Raw genomic sequence first — 15,194 nt, 5'->3', positions numbered from 1 at the left:
TCCTTGGTTTTTCTTTTCTCCTAGAAGCCAAGGTATACTAGGAATGCCCAGCTGAAAGTAATACTCCATATCTCCAAAGATCAGTCAAGAACATAAATGCTTTGTTTCTGATATCTTTTACCATGTCCATTAAAATATCTCTTATAGGACTTGATTTCTTCTTATATTTAAGAAGAACTATCAGGACTGGGAAAATGGTGACAACAAAAATGCAAAATTATGACCAGATATATGAATTTTAGGTTGAAAACTGGCCATGAGAATAGTCTGAAAGCAAACATAATGAAAGTAATTTTGAATTGCTTCTCTTACCCACTTCCTTTGAACACAGATATGTAATTCTTCTCCCCTTCCCAAGGTTTGAAGTCAATACAGGTTTTCAGTCGATACTGTTCAAATGCCTTGAGGATGACTCCCTTAGCATTCATTTCTGCAAAGCAAACAGTGTTCTTGTCAATACTGAACGGAAAGATTTCTACTATTATCCGTATGGAGCAAGTCCCAAGGGTGGCTCTTGCTCCAGCAATCTTTGATCAAAATAAACAGATTTTGGATTAAAACCAAAGAGGGGACCTAAAAATCGTAAATTAGGGTCTTGCAACACTGTATCTTGCTCTTGTTTTGCTCTTGTGTAATTTATTTTTGGTACTTATGTATCAAATATGACATGATGAGTATATAGAAGGATACTGTAGGGGGGGTTTAATTTTGTAGATTCTTTCGTTTATATTTTTGAGATTTATGTAAACAAGTATTAAATAGTTAGGAAATTAGGACTTCACATTTTACCTAGTACAGAATGCAGGCTACAGATCCCTCTCTGAATTTCTCCAGGACTTGAATTTTTCAGACTATATCTGTGTTATCTCCTCTAAGCAACTTGCATAGTTTCAACACAAAGATTTAAAGGATGGGGTCAAATTATGATGTGTCTCTGACTCACATAGGGGACTGAGCAATGTACTATTGCCAACTGTCTGTCAGAATGCCATTTTGCCCTCACTGCTGTAAATTACATAAATGGCCAGGTAAGCTTCCTGTCCTTAAAAATATCTTTAGTGCCCTCTTTTCACCTCTGCTTTCTGGAGTTTCACATCTCAGACAACAGATTTCAAAACCAAAACAATCTGCTGGGCTGTAGCAGGGTAATCATTCAAGAAAGGAAGCGAGAGCCAGCTCTGATACCAAGATTATAAATCCTGTTTGTGCACACTCAGGCCCTCTCCTGCTGTGGGAAAGGACCTGCTCTAGATTAAGAGAGAAAAGAACACCACAGGAGCTTTATCAACCTGTGTTGAACACTTCAATCAACACAATACACAGACATTGTGGAGGGCAATACTGTACCCAGGCTGTCCTCAAGGACGTAAGGGATGACATGGGGCCACCGATAGTTGTCACCAATGATGGAGTTCCGGTCCTGTATCCAGAAAGAAAACAAGTATGCAGTCCTCAGTAAAAAGGGATTTAGCATCAGGGACTACAATACTGCTAAAGCAAACCTACAGTTCCAACTAAGATGTAAAGGAAAACAATGAGCTCAAAACCCTCAAAAGATTACTCAGAGGTCTGAGGTTTGGGTTTGAAATCCCGTCATGCCCTTCAACTGGTGTCTTCAACTTCTGCTGCATTTTCTCCATCGAAATTACCCAAACTTTTGATGCATGTGCACAGGAGCTTCTGCTCCTATGGGAAGCCTTAAGATCTAAAGTCCTGAAAACTGTACAGAGATTAATAGTTTTGTAATTTTTCATAATGCAAGCATTTGTTTCTGTGCCTTTAGCAAGCGCTGTCCTTGCTTTCAGAGACATATTTGGCATATCTCCCAAAAGGTAGAGTAAAACACTATTTTCAGACTACTTTCAGAGTGCAAGACACATTGGGGGGTTCCTACTAGATATTTTTGAGATGTAAATGTAATTTTTTTTTCATTGATCAGATAAGGATGCTGGCCAGATGCCTTAAAATGTGGTATTAGATATCTAAATTTTTCATTGGTTTTAGTCAATCTACTTACAGGATGAAGGTTTTGCAGCACTGCTCAGTAAATTTAACTGGCTCAGAATATTGTACAGATAAACAAAGAATTCTTTGTATACAAACCTGCCTGGATAATGATCACTGCTGCCTTATCTCTTAAAAGTGACAATGTAAAAAAGGAAACAAGAAGCTAATAAGATTGATCTAATCACTGATGAGATCTCATGCTGGATAATGTTTCTGCAAATGCTGTTGACTCCTTCAATGTCTATGACATTTTGTAGAATTCCATCCCAAATCATCTTCAGTTTATTGTTACATAAACAACATTTATTGTTTGTAAGAGCAGGATGCATCTATTATTTCCATGCCAGTGGTACTTAACATTTAAGTCAATGACACATTTTTGGCTTTGTATTTTATATTTGAACTCACCAAAAGAAGTTTGATGTCTCCCTCAAAAAGGTCTAGTCCTAAAGCTAAAGGGAAGAGGAGATTAACATTCAGTTATGGTATTGATCTGTGACTACCATAATGAAAATTATTTTTAAAAAATTGAGATTGAATTTTGAAAAACCTTCATTTATGTCAAAGATGTCCTGATCAATTCCTCCATCTACGTCTATTTCTGAAAAATAAAAAGACAAGCGATGTAGGACATTAGCCCTTGCTGTTATCTTTATGAAGTGTGAAAATTAATGCAATAACAATAACAGTAATTATAAATCTGTGTCTGTCGTAGCCATGTTTATGAGCAGCTGGTTTTGTTGACTGCCTCCTGTGCATACAAATAGATCTCTAAACAGAACTCACCAGTTGTCTCTGGAGCAGGCTGGGGAAGGGAAAGAAAAAAAGATATTATTAGAAAGGCAGATAATGAAATGCAGCTCGCGTTACTTTGTCAACACTATTAGAGATGTGGTTCAAGCTCAACTGACAGCACTTAGCACATGGCTTTGTGTTGGATTGACTGCACCCACTGCCTCCTCATTTGGCTGGAAATCTGTACTTGCTCCTGTGGCAGCTTTGTGCCCTCCCCACCTCAGGATGTCCAACAAGTAATTCAGCTACTGCTTCTGTGGAGGATTCACAGCTGCTTTTCTCTCACAACTCAGGTAGTACTAAATTGTCCTTCACAAATGGGAAAAAAAGGAGCCTATTATTTCTGTGGAATCAAGTATTGCTACTAGTCAGAGCCTACGGAAGCTATGATGAACTTCCATCACAAATGTGAAGACTGGGAGAGGGAATGAGTGGTCTGGTGTTACCCAGTGAGGCTTTGAAGGACTGGGTACACAGCCCAGGTCACCTCAGCCCCAGTTTCAGTGCCCTATCTGGACTCCGTTTACCTGAGTAGTAACAACTCAGACACTCCCTTTGCAACGTGGAGAATCCATAATGAGATAAAGTGACATATGATAAGATATACAGAAGAATTTATACAAAACCAAACAAGATATATAGAACAATTTCCTTGCCATAAAATGCCTATAGAATCTAATCTTAATTCTTTTATTTAACTGGACACTTCATTTTTGGACTGCTTTGAACATACTTGACATAACATTACATGACTATTTCTCACATAGTGAGTAAAATCATGACCAGCCATTCTAAGCAATCATTCCTGGGGGCCTTGTATTTGTATGCTTGAATAGAAGTTCACAAACTGAAGATAAAAAACATCCTTATATTCTAAAATAAATGTTACAGCAATTCTGGAAAAAAGTGTGGGATTTTTACTTTTTTTTTTTTTTTTTTTTAACCACAGTTTTCCCCCTGTGTTTCTTTCTCCATATAAATAATTTATTTTCTGTTCATGCAGCTTTGCATGTAGGACTTCAATTTCCAGTGTGATAAGCATCTGCAACTTCCACTAGAAGTAATGAACAACACAAAATCAGAATGCTGAAAAGCAGCAAAAATCAAGTCCATGCAGCCCATGCAGTCCCTAGAACTATTAATTAATATTTACATTAATGTAAACATTAACATGTTTACATTAATTGTGGTAATCTCTAATATCTGTATGATATGTAAGACAACATTATGGCCAGAATATTCAAGAGAGATTCAAATGCACATGTTCTTCTAGACCTAAGTTTCAACACATAATGATGGGAACAATTTTGAGGGAAACAACTGTGAGCCCTAGAACTCCATATAAAAATTTTAACCAAACACAGAAAAAAAATTCCTACCTCCCATGAAATGTCAAGGATCAGAAAGAAAGATTTGAAATTGTCCGAATGTCTCATTTTATCTTCATAATGAAAGATTAATATTCAATCTGAAATTACTGTATTTTAAAAACTTCAGCAAATGTCAGGAAAAAATATTGCAAATAAAAAGGCCAGAAATCTCATTTTTTGATTCACCTGAAGTAAAATTCACTCAAGGTGTTGCTTCACAGTCTTTGTCAGATTTTGATAATTTAATATCATTGCTTAAGAGATGAAAATCATTTTTTGCCAAATCAAATGGAGGCTATAATTTCTATGTTTAAGAAACTTAATTCCTAATTGGTATCAGCTGGCACAGCAAACATTTCGTATCTAACTGTTCTATAAACAGCCAAAGTTTTTAATCAGCTTCTCCTGCTCCCTTTTTCTATTTTTAATCAAACTACCACTCAAGTATGTCCTTGTCCAGTCTAAACCTGACCCTGACCAAGGTCAGTCTAACCAACCTTGACAGGTCACATGCAGAAAACACTGAGTAGAATCTGTTTCCTGACTGAATTTCTCCTGAAACAACCCTGCTTCAGCACTTAGCATTTTCGGAAGTTTTTGAATTTCTCAGGTTTTAAGTAAGGTGACTCTTAAAAGCCCAGTATCATTGCAGAAAAGGGATTGTCTCCATTGAAAAACTGGTTTCAGGGCTGGTCAGATGCAAATGCTGAAGGATTGATATTGATCTCACATTTCAAAATTAACTGGTATCAGTTAATTTTAACTTAACATTGATACATGAGGAATAAGGATGGGGACTTTAGAAAGAAAACCCCACAACTGTATACACATACAGCTTAATAACTGCATATATCTTGTTCAGACAAACCTTCCATACATCTGAAATGTCAATAGATTCCTCCAGCATGTTGAGGCTTCATTGCACATATATCATACCATTACACTTTGTTATCACTGCATAAGACATTTCATTATCACTGTGCATAAAACAGTATTTACATATTCAAGATTTGAAATGAAGGTGAAGCTTGTAAAACAAGTTGCAAGTACATGGGCAAAGTGTGCAACACACTTTTTAAAGGCTTCATTTGCTTTTAAACCTTCACTCACACAAATTTCTTGGAAGAAAAAAATTACAAGTAATGTTTGCAATATTAAAATATTTAAAAATAAAATCACATGATTGCATTTTATGTTAAAAAATATTGATGGAGGAGAAGAATCGCACCCATATATCCTGAATCCCTTTATAACCAGTAATGGTGAGTAAAAAATCTGCAGTTCCAATAACTATAAACTACAGTGTACCCATAGCTACTAATCAGAAAGTATAGCTGTCCTAAAGGTATAAACTGGGTAACTCCTGGAAAAGCTCCTCTAGCAGCAGCAAAAGCTCACAAACTGAGATCACTAGCTAAGTACAGTGGTATTTTTGGTGCACAAATCAAAATGTGAGTCCATGACTGAACAATACCAAATGCAGCAATTCAGTGAAATTCATGCTGGTCCTCAGTGTCTGAAAACTGCCACTGAATGTTTTATACTGAAGGTATCCCTTCTATCACAAGAACGTTTCATTTTTAATCTGAAATTACTGTCTCTTAAAAACTTCAGCAAATGTCTGAAAAAAAAATATTGTAAATACAAAGGCCAGAAATCTCATTTTATGATTCACCTGCACTAAAATTCACTCAAGGTGTTGCCACTGTGTTACCAACAAAACTAGGTCTTTCATCCTGTGAATCTCCACAGCAAAATACTCTTGTTTCAAAAGCTGCATCTCTGCATACAAGTGTCATTGTTCACATGGCAGTGACTTTGGTCTCAATAGCAGCCTGATAAAATATATGATGTGATTTCTAGGCTGTGAAAGTACTGTAAACACACAACAAATACACAGTTCATAGGCTTGTGCAGAGGAAGGCTGTGTTAGCTGAAATGTGCCAAAGAGGAATCTAATTTAGTCTAATCTATACATATACAAATTACTGATCATTTTTAATATCAGTCCCTAGTTTTGGACATGGGCAACGTGTGAATTAAGACATTGCAATGGTTGGTTAAACCACTTGTGAGAGCACATTTAACTGACAAAAATTTCAAGTGCTTCTTGGACAGGTGGGAAACATCTCACCTATTGTAATCATGTAAAAATCAAGTGAAGGGACTCACTCAGTCATCAATCAAGAAAAAAATGAATCATTCTTATGTGCCAAGAATATCTATGGCACCACCATGATGCCCTGGCATCCCCATAAGATGGATCTGCCTTACCTAGCCTGGATATCTATTCAGATGGAATATACTCATCTAGTTTGGATGAGACACCTAATTTACCACTGATTTTTCCAGACTATATTATTTTAGTATTGGCATCCAGAAATCTGAAATTAGCTCTTCCTGGCCATAGAACACATGGAAATGAAATAATTAGCCCTGGTGGTCAGAAGATCCTCCCTCACAAGAGACCTAGATTTTAGGAATCAGTTTGATGTCAGGTAACTTCTGGATCTTAGTATCCCTACCTGTATAGGGTAGTATCACCTACAGGGTAGGTGATACTCCCTGTATCACCTACCATAGGCTTTAATAAAGCTTGCAGTGGAATCTAAACAAGACTGAGGTTTGAATTTCCAAAAGACTGGGGCAGAGGCACAGGTAGAGGGAATAGTAGGGAAGGATGAGATTGGAGTGATGGGGAATGCAGGAGGACTATGGGAAAGTTTGGAATGTGACGCTGAGAGCTTAATTTAGGGAGATGTATGAGAGCGTGTCAGTGGACAGGAAGAATACAAGGCTGCCACAGATAGTTATGTTGTAAAACTTTAATAATGTTATTGCGCTTAGGTAGTGTCATAAACAGTAATGCCTTACTCTGTAGATTACCCTGAAGATACAAACAGCTGAAACAAATGTTCATGAACCTTTCGATTTTTGTTCTCTCAGCTAATTCTACTGTGCTTCAGCAAAAGTTCCTGACCTCTACAACAAAGCCTCCCAACTTAAGTAAAATGCAATATTTTACTAAAAAAGACAGGTAATATCAAAATCTCAACTGTTATTTTTTGACCTGAAATATTTCAGCTGGATTGAAGGAACAGGGAGCAGTGATTTCCAAGTATATCCAGGGGCTAAAAAAGCATTAAGTCCAGTATCAATTATATTGTGCTGTAGCAAAAAAAAAAAAAAAAAAAACCTCCAAAAAACCCACAAAACAACAACAACAAAAAAGCCAAAACACTCAGACATGGACAATTGAAATGAATTTCAGTTATGGATTTTAACCTCAGACTTGTTGTTCTGGTGATTTTGAATATTAGTGGACATTTTGCTTAGTTGGGGAGCACAAGGTAATCTCTTTCCATGTATAGACAAATCTATGAAAAATAGCAACACTAAGACCCCAAGGAAACAGGAAGCAGAAATCATTTATCTCTCCATGCACACAAAAACAGAATTGTATTGATTTTGCAAAATAATAAATAAGTCTTTTCCTCTCAAGCTCATTTTAAGCTGCATTATTTTCTCAGTCATTTGTTTTCTTACCAGACTGCAGACCACCTGAAGAAGAAGACAGGTTAGAAGCCCAGGCACAGAAAACAAGACCATGTTGTTCTCCAGTCTATGGTTGTGTGAACAGAATTTTACACCAAGTTGGTATTTAAGACAGTAAATATCATAAATCAAAACCTTTGTCCTCTCAACAACGATTAACTCACCTTAACTATCTTTTTCTTGTTGAGTAAGCATATAATTGTCAAGTCCATCACTACTGTATTGCAATAACTAACAGAAACATTTTAATTCTTTTTAAGAACTTCTGTGAGAAAAAGTGTTGGAGAGAAATTGAAATACAGGATGAAATAGAAATAAGAAAAACGAAATATAGGGGAAAGACACAGTGAAACACAGGAAATTCCATCTAAATGTAAGAAAAAAATAATCTCAGTGTGTTTTTAAGCACTGGGACAAGGTGCCCAGAGAACTTGTGGAGTCTGTCTCCTTGATGACAATAAAAACACAACCAGACAGAGATCTGAGTGACCTGCTGCAGGTAACCCTGCAGCACAACTGCAGGGGAATTGAACTAGGAGATCTCCAGAGGTGTCTTCCCACCTCAGTCATTCTGTGATTCAGAGAATAAAACTGGCAGTAAAATATTTTGAACAGAAAACTAGCAGGACTATTGGCAAGATGTTAATAAATTAATAATCATACATTTTTTGACAGAAATTGAAAATGAGAAATGTGTGTGCATTAAAAAATTCTGTCAGCAACATAATTTCGGTATCCTGATTTTGGAAATTGCAAAGCTGTTTTCAGTGTTGATATATGTGAGACACTGCATTTATCACTAGTGTAAATAATGGCAGCCTTCTGGATTACTTAAAGATTCTATTCAAATTAATTTTTTAAATGTCAGCACCATTGTACTGTCACCACTGCCTGTGACTCTTGGGTATTCCTTTCAACTTTGACCATCTCTTCTACTTCCTAGCTGTTAGTGGGTGCCGGGACTGCCACTGCTTCTTCTTATGCTTAAACTGCAGGTACTTGTGGTAATTGTATGGTCAGGGCTTCCTAAGCTTTTACTTTCCCAGACCAACTACTTGTATAGACCAACACAAAAATTAAGAATGGCATTTAGATTTTGTATTGTAAATTCAGACTCACAAAATTATTATATCAAAATTAATACCACATTGCATTCTATTTTAACTGTCAGAGTTGATAAGAAAGAAAGATCCTAATCTAGTAATGAGGACACCTAAGCCATTTATACCTGCTCAGATCCATACTTGTTACATCATTGCTGATGCACTGAGAAGCAGAAATTGTAGATATTATTGTTCTTTTAATGGTATGGTCTGTTTCTATGAAAGCAACTAAATATTATAATTCCCTACTCACCAATAATGATGGTGTCAATTGTTCTGAAATCAGTGTTGTTTGGTAGGTCAAAAAGCTCTTTTGTCAAGATTTCTTCAGCAAGTTCAGCAGCCCTTGAAGTCTGCATGTTGTCATCTCTAGCTGCTGGGAGATGATTGGGTTCTGGAGGATGCCCATGCACAAAAACCCCTGAAACCTAACTGAGATTGCAAAGCAGATACATACCAACCCCTGGATATTTTGGAAAGCTGCTGAGCAGGAGGAGGAGATGGAGCATGGTGCTCAGGTGGGAGGGGCAGGCAGGCACTGCACCTTCAGGAAGTCCCCTGGATCAAAATGACATGCATCTTGTTCTCTTCAGCCCCTGCACCCCAGAACCACACCTCTTATCTCCTCCTCTTGGAGTGGAATTTTTCCAGTTACGACATCATCTCACACTTGGCCAGAGTGTGAGATGAGGCCACAATGGCTCACGATACCACCTCCATGCTAACAACAGCTCCATTGTATATTGTTCTTCTTTCAGGTTAAGTTCCCAACACATTGTTTCTCTTAAGGGTCAAATTCCCACCAGTTAAACAATAAGGATTTCTTCATTGCCTTTTCTTCATTATCTGGTCGATGTGCCCAGCAGCAGAACAAATATGGCAGGGCCTTAGACACGACTTTGGTCCCTGACACATGCGACCATGTGATCCATGGTTGGAACACTTCGATACTCCACCATACAAACAACAGTACAGTGCAACATGCTTTCTATTAAAGATCAGTTCAACGATACTAAACTAGAAATACAACAAATAATACATAGAAACCAAATACTTAAGGCACAAAGTAATACTAATCCCTTTTTCAGCCAATTCCAAGCCCATGTCCCTCCAGCAAACAGATTTCAACTGGTGTGTTCTACAACTTGTTAAGTGTCCATAATTCCTGTAGTTGTGCATGGACAGAGTTAGAATGGACACTTAAGTTCATACATCATACCTAATCAAAATCTTTACACCAATGCTCATTTGTTAAAAGTTAAAAAATCAATTTCTGCTTGATTTTGTAGTGTAGTATGTTTAATGCTGTCTACATGAATTAACAAATCAGATATAGCCTTGCTGATGGTGTTGCTAGACTTTGCTAACCAACAACTAACTCCATCCAGGCTCATGAGGGCTTGTGCACTTGCAGCCCCAGGAGCCAACGAAGAGGCAGTGATTGTCTTGGTAGTGCTCTTGAATTTAGCTGTATCTCTGTAATCAGGAGTAAAAGCATGTATGCTCTGAGTATTTCAGTGGTGAGTTTGGTTTCATTGAATCCATACTGAAGTATAACTATTGAAGTAGTTATATTTGGAGTAAGAGGGTTAGTTTTCTTAACTAACAATGAAATTTAATTGCCATTGGCACTCTGGCTTAGGCTCAGACTCCGCAAATTAAGACAATACCTTGTGGGAGTTGCATACATGTACTGAAACTCAGGGTTAGCTGTGCCGTGGTTGAATTACACCAGCATAAAATATTTTAATACAATGGTGTCATTGACCCACCAAGTTATAGGGCTATTTCTTGTGCTAATAAATTTAAAGGTGGTACAACTATCTGCATTCAAGGTGCCTAAAATCCTCAACTCCTCTGGGGGTAAAGCAGGGAATTTCCTGAGGTGGGACAGTTGTTGCCAGAATCCAGTAGCCGGACAGGCCACAGGTGCAGGGGTGCTGTTACGTAAATGTTGCACCTCGTGGGCAGTGAGAGGGACACGGATCAGACACATTGTGAATGGGTTCTGAGCCACAGCACTGCTAAGGCATCATAAGTCTGGCTGCCTTAGCCAGAGTCACCCGGATGTTTTTTCCAGTGGGGGTATGAGTCTGAGGTAAAAACATAAACAGAAGAAAAGTCACCTCCCCACCCCTTCTCCTACTCCCACCTGTTACTCCCACCCACAGAAGTGTTGAGCAGGTACTCAGGGCCTGTGCTGTTCCCCTGGAATGGTAATAGTATGGCTATGGCTATCTATGGCTGCCTTGCTTCTGCTGCTATCACTTCAGCAGCCATAGAACCAGGTTCCATGGGGGGATTGATACTCTTCCTTTGCATCTCAAAAGTAAAACTGCACAGGACCTTGAATGGATAGGGAGGGCACAGTCCAAAAGAAAATTGACCCAATAGTTCCACTGGGGCGTACATGAGTAGAAGGAGTGGTGTTCTAATGCCTAAAGTGAGTGGATGTTAATTCTCCTCCTGTTTAAAACAGTGCAACTATAGAATAACTCCACTGAAACAAAGGTAAAATAAACTTAAAAACTAAACTATATACATCTGAAAATGTCTCTGCTTTTCTCATCCATCCTCTACACAAAGAGGCTTTTAATCAGGAGGATTTTAGTTTTATCCAGAGTTATCCAGCCCATATGCGCCAAAACCATCCCACAATGATAACCAAAGGACAGTCAGTAGGGACAATAGGGAGTGTTGTTTCAACATTGGCATACACTGTGAAGGAGAGGAAAGATAACTTCCAGAACAATAGTTGATTATTCAACAATGGTGAGAAATATGAACTGAGTTTTGTTTTAAATCAATAGAGAAGGCAGTTCAGTACAATATTACAAAACATAAAAATATAAGAAGTATGAAAATGACTTAAAGTGATAATTATAAGTAAAGTAATATTCTTAAAATGTTAGTTCAAGCTATGGAAATTTTTTTAAATTTTCTTGTGCTGCTCTAAGCTTTATTGTCCTTTTGGACAGACTAATGATCAAGGCTATGGAAACAGCAAAATAATTTTCAGACAAGATGGAACTTGGTGATATACGATAGAAGCACTAACAACTCCAGAAAACTGCTGTAGGAGCTGGGTATTTGGCTCTGTATCCTGCAATACCCCAGTATGACATCATACCTTTCAGCAGACAAACTACATCACACCAGGATCTCAGTGGATAGGTTCATATCGTGCTTAGCTCCTTGACAATTTCCCAGGTAGAGATCACCTAGCTACCATACTTTCCAGTTTTCCTTTGAAGGAAATCAGCTAGGTCTGTTCACACCAAAGCACGAGGGCAGCTCTGTGGATAGCTCACTACCAACCCTTCCCAAAAGATAGCACAGGCCAGCCTGCACTCTGTAGGTTTTGCTTAGCATAGTCCTCCAACACCATTGCAAAAAACTCACTTTCTTTTCTGTCATACTTCAGAACTTGCAGCACATACTTTAGGATTCATATAATGAAACATCCACTCCAAATGACTGAAACAAGTTTCATGATACACTTTGATTGGAAAAACACATAAAAAATAGCAACTTGTAAGGCTGCTCTTGTGTTGTGCGTATACAGAATTTAACACTACAAATCTACTTGCTACTAACTTAGTGTTGAAAGCAAAATATAAAAACACTTGCATGTAACAAATCATGAAGAGTTGCTTGGCTTTCTGCATCTCTTCCTGGAATCTTAATTCTGGCCTTTGGCCACCGCATGGTGTCAAAAGCTCTGTCAGCAGGTTCTTCTCAATTCCCCCCAGGGGTTCCATTCCCCAAGATTACCTAGCTGCCGCATTTTTTCAATTATCCCATCCAGGGGATTTCCTGTTTCATTAATCAAAAGGGTCTTTATTGCTTTTTATAAGTAGGGGGAGCAGTCTTAATCAGTCTATTTCTCATGGTAACAAACAGGGATTTGGCATCAGAGCGTCAGTGTCCCCAGTAAAAACCGCCGCTTTCATTCCTTCCTCCTTCACTCACTGCATATAATCTCACAAGGTATACCACAAACACTCAGACTCTGGTTATGCACTTTCTGCGGGGTATTTAATACTACACCCCTGAGTAGATGTGACTAGCAAATTAGTATCCTGTGCATAAGTTTTAAATGCAATCTCTTTAAAAGAAATTTAGGCTTAGCACCAAGAATTTCTTTCAATCTCCAGCATCCAAGGTTATGAACAAGAGTTAGAGACTGCTTAAAGAATCATCAGCAAGGGTATCAGCAAAAACTAGATTTAATATTAAGTGACAGCATGACGAAGTTTATTGACAAGATTCACTCTACTAACAGAACAGTTAAGGCACCCCAAGTTAAAACAAGCAACAACAAAGCCAAATATAAGCCAATCAAAACAGAATTGAACAAGAAACTATCTCTGTGTGTGTGTGTGTGTGTGTGAGTGACAAAAGGACAGTGAGGCAAGGATAAAAAGGAATATGGCTTAAAAGCTTAATATCACTCAACAATACTTTAATTTATACTTTAAACTTAAAAATTTAACAAAGGAACAACATTTAACTTTTGAGTAACTTAACTTATAACTTAAGTTATACCTTAACTGCAACCATTTAACAGAAGAATCATACTTAACAGCATTTAAGCTAATAATTTAAAACTTAACCTTACTTATAGGCCTAGCTTATTGAGATCTCAGATTGCAGAGCAGCAGCTACAAACACTTGCCTTTGCAACATTATGTTGGACCTCAGCTGTTGTATGTCCTTGTCTTGTTTGTCTGTTTTCAAGCCCTGTATTCCTTTCAACTGCAACTTAGTGTGCAAATAACAGACATTCAGCCATGCATCCAGCATGAAAAAGCCACCCTTTAGAGTGCTTTTGAGGAGTTTGCACAAACTTTCCCCAATATTTCAACACTCCTGTGGGATCTTTAGCCTCCCATGGCTTGGGCTCAATACTTGTACAGATTCCCAGCTTGTCCCACAATGTGCTCCACAGTTCCAGTGTCCACCCCAGTTGCTCCCCTGGTGGAGCCGTGGCTCGAGGCTCCTTTTTATGAAACATCTTTACCAATGCACTCACATTAGGACATGATAACAACAACAGAAATGGTGAGGGCAATAAATCTGAGACATCATCCAGAGACACCACAAATGCAAAGGACTAGGAGTTCTTCCGAGTGGAATCTGAAATGTACTTGAGCTCTGTTTAACAACACACTGTGCAACAAGAAGCGTATGACAGTGATTACACTTTGGACACAGAAAAACATTACTAAGTTCCCACACACAGCTGGGTACTGACTAAGTCTTGACCTCCCATATGCTGTACACAACATGGAACAGTGTCTCTCAGTACAGCTATGCATTTCACTTTCTTGGTTCAACCACGCGCCCACTGCCCGAGCCCTGTCCTTTATTTACATCACTTTTTGTTCTCTGGGCATCCTCATCACCATTAATGTTACGGGTTCTGGAGGATGCCTGTGCACAAATACCCCTGAAACCTAACTGAGATTGCAAAACAAATTTTTTTTTTTATTACATGCAGTACCAAATAATACATACCAACCCCTGGATATTTTGGAAAGCCGCTGAGCAGGAGGAGGAGATGGAGCATGGTGCTCAGGTGGGAGGGGCAGGCAGGCACTGCACCTTCAGGAAGTCCCCTGGATCAAAATGACACGCATCTTGTTCTCTTCAGCCCCTGCACCCCAGAACCACACCTCTTATCTCCTCCTCTTGGAGTGGAATTTTTCCAGTTACGACATCATCTCACACTTGGCCAGAGTGTGAGATGAGGCCATAACAGCTCATGATACCACCTCCATATTAACAACAGCTCCATTGTATATTGTTCTTCTTTCACAGGTTATATTCCCATCAATTGACCAAATACATTGTTTCTCTTAAGGGTCAAATTCCCACCAGTTGAACAATAAGGTTTTCTTCATTGTCTTTTCTTCATTGTCTTCTCTTGTGAGAACTGGTCAAAAGTGATCAAAACTGAAAAACTGTATCCACTTTTTCTTGATTATAGTAGCATACAAGGGCTTTCCGTAGATGGTGAACTCAACAGAAATAGCACAATTTTGGTCTTACTACAGGATACTGATTTTGGAAGAAAGCCTAACACTCTGCTTTTCTGCTACCCTTTAAATGGAAATAATCACTACAATTGCTCTCTGTTCCCCATCCCCACTGCTAAGATGTATCAACCACTACCAGTCCTCACACCAAATTCTTGTCAATAGTAGGTAGAGGGATGAAGGGTTGTAAGAACCTCTGTGCCTGACCACTGCTGCTTTCAGGACTGGCTAAAAAGGGAGTTACCTAAAGAAAATATTAGCAGGTGTGGGAATTGGCAGATAGTGACGCCAAACAGAGAAGGCACAAAAGTTGTATGCAAACA

The 15,194-nt window shown here is 38.4% G+C and overlaps 1 protein-coding gene across 8 annotated transcripts in view; it reads right to left on the bottom strand.

Annotated features, from left to right (window-relative positions):
• Window positions 1-14,494, bottom strand: part of MEP1B (meprin A subunit beta) — a 32,483-nt gene extending 17,989 nt beyond the window's left edge. Inside the window, exons 1-6 of one of the 8 annotated variants that reach the window (XM_059859909.1) lie at window positions 14,351-14,494; window positions 9,084-9,206; window positions 2,558-2,608; window positions 2,416-2,459; window positions 1,348-1,420; window positions 313-430 (exon numbers count right to left, since the gene is read on the bottom strand). In XM_059859909.1, coding sequence (XP_059715892.1) covers window positions 313-430; window positions 1,348-1,420; window positions 2,416-2,459; window positions 2,558-2,608; window positions 9,084-9,206; window positions 14,351-14,402 — 461 coding nt within the window. In that variant the 5' untranslated portion in view covers window positions 14,403-14,494. Of the gene's footprint in view, window positions 1-312; window positions 431-1,347; window positions 1,421-2,415; window positions 2,460-2,557; window positions 2,609-2,793; window positions 2,813-9,083; window positions 9,207-9,287; window positions 9,768-14,350 lie in introns of those variants that run through there. The other 7 variants (XM_059859939.1, XM_059859950.1, XM_059859919.1 and 4 more) reach the window with 7 other exon arrangements.
• Between the last annotated feature and the right edge of the window lie 700 nt (window positions 14,495-15,194).

The sequence above is a fragment of the Haemorhous mexicanus genome, chromosome 1 (genome assembly GCF_027477595.1).
Source record: "Haemorhous mexicanus isolate bHaeMex1 chromosome 1, bHaeMex1.pri, whole genome shotgun sequence".
Taxonomy (NCBI): Eukaryota; Metazoa; Chordata; class Aves; order Passeriformes; family Fringillidae; genus Haemorhous; species Haemorhous mexicanus.
Note: the sequence above shows the minus strand (reverse complement) of the source record. Positions and strands in the feature narration are given on the sequence as shown.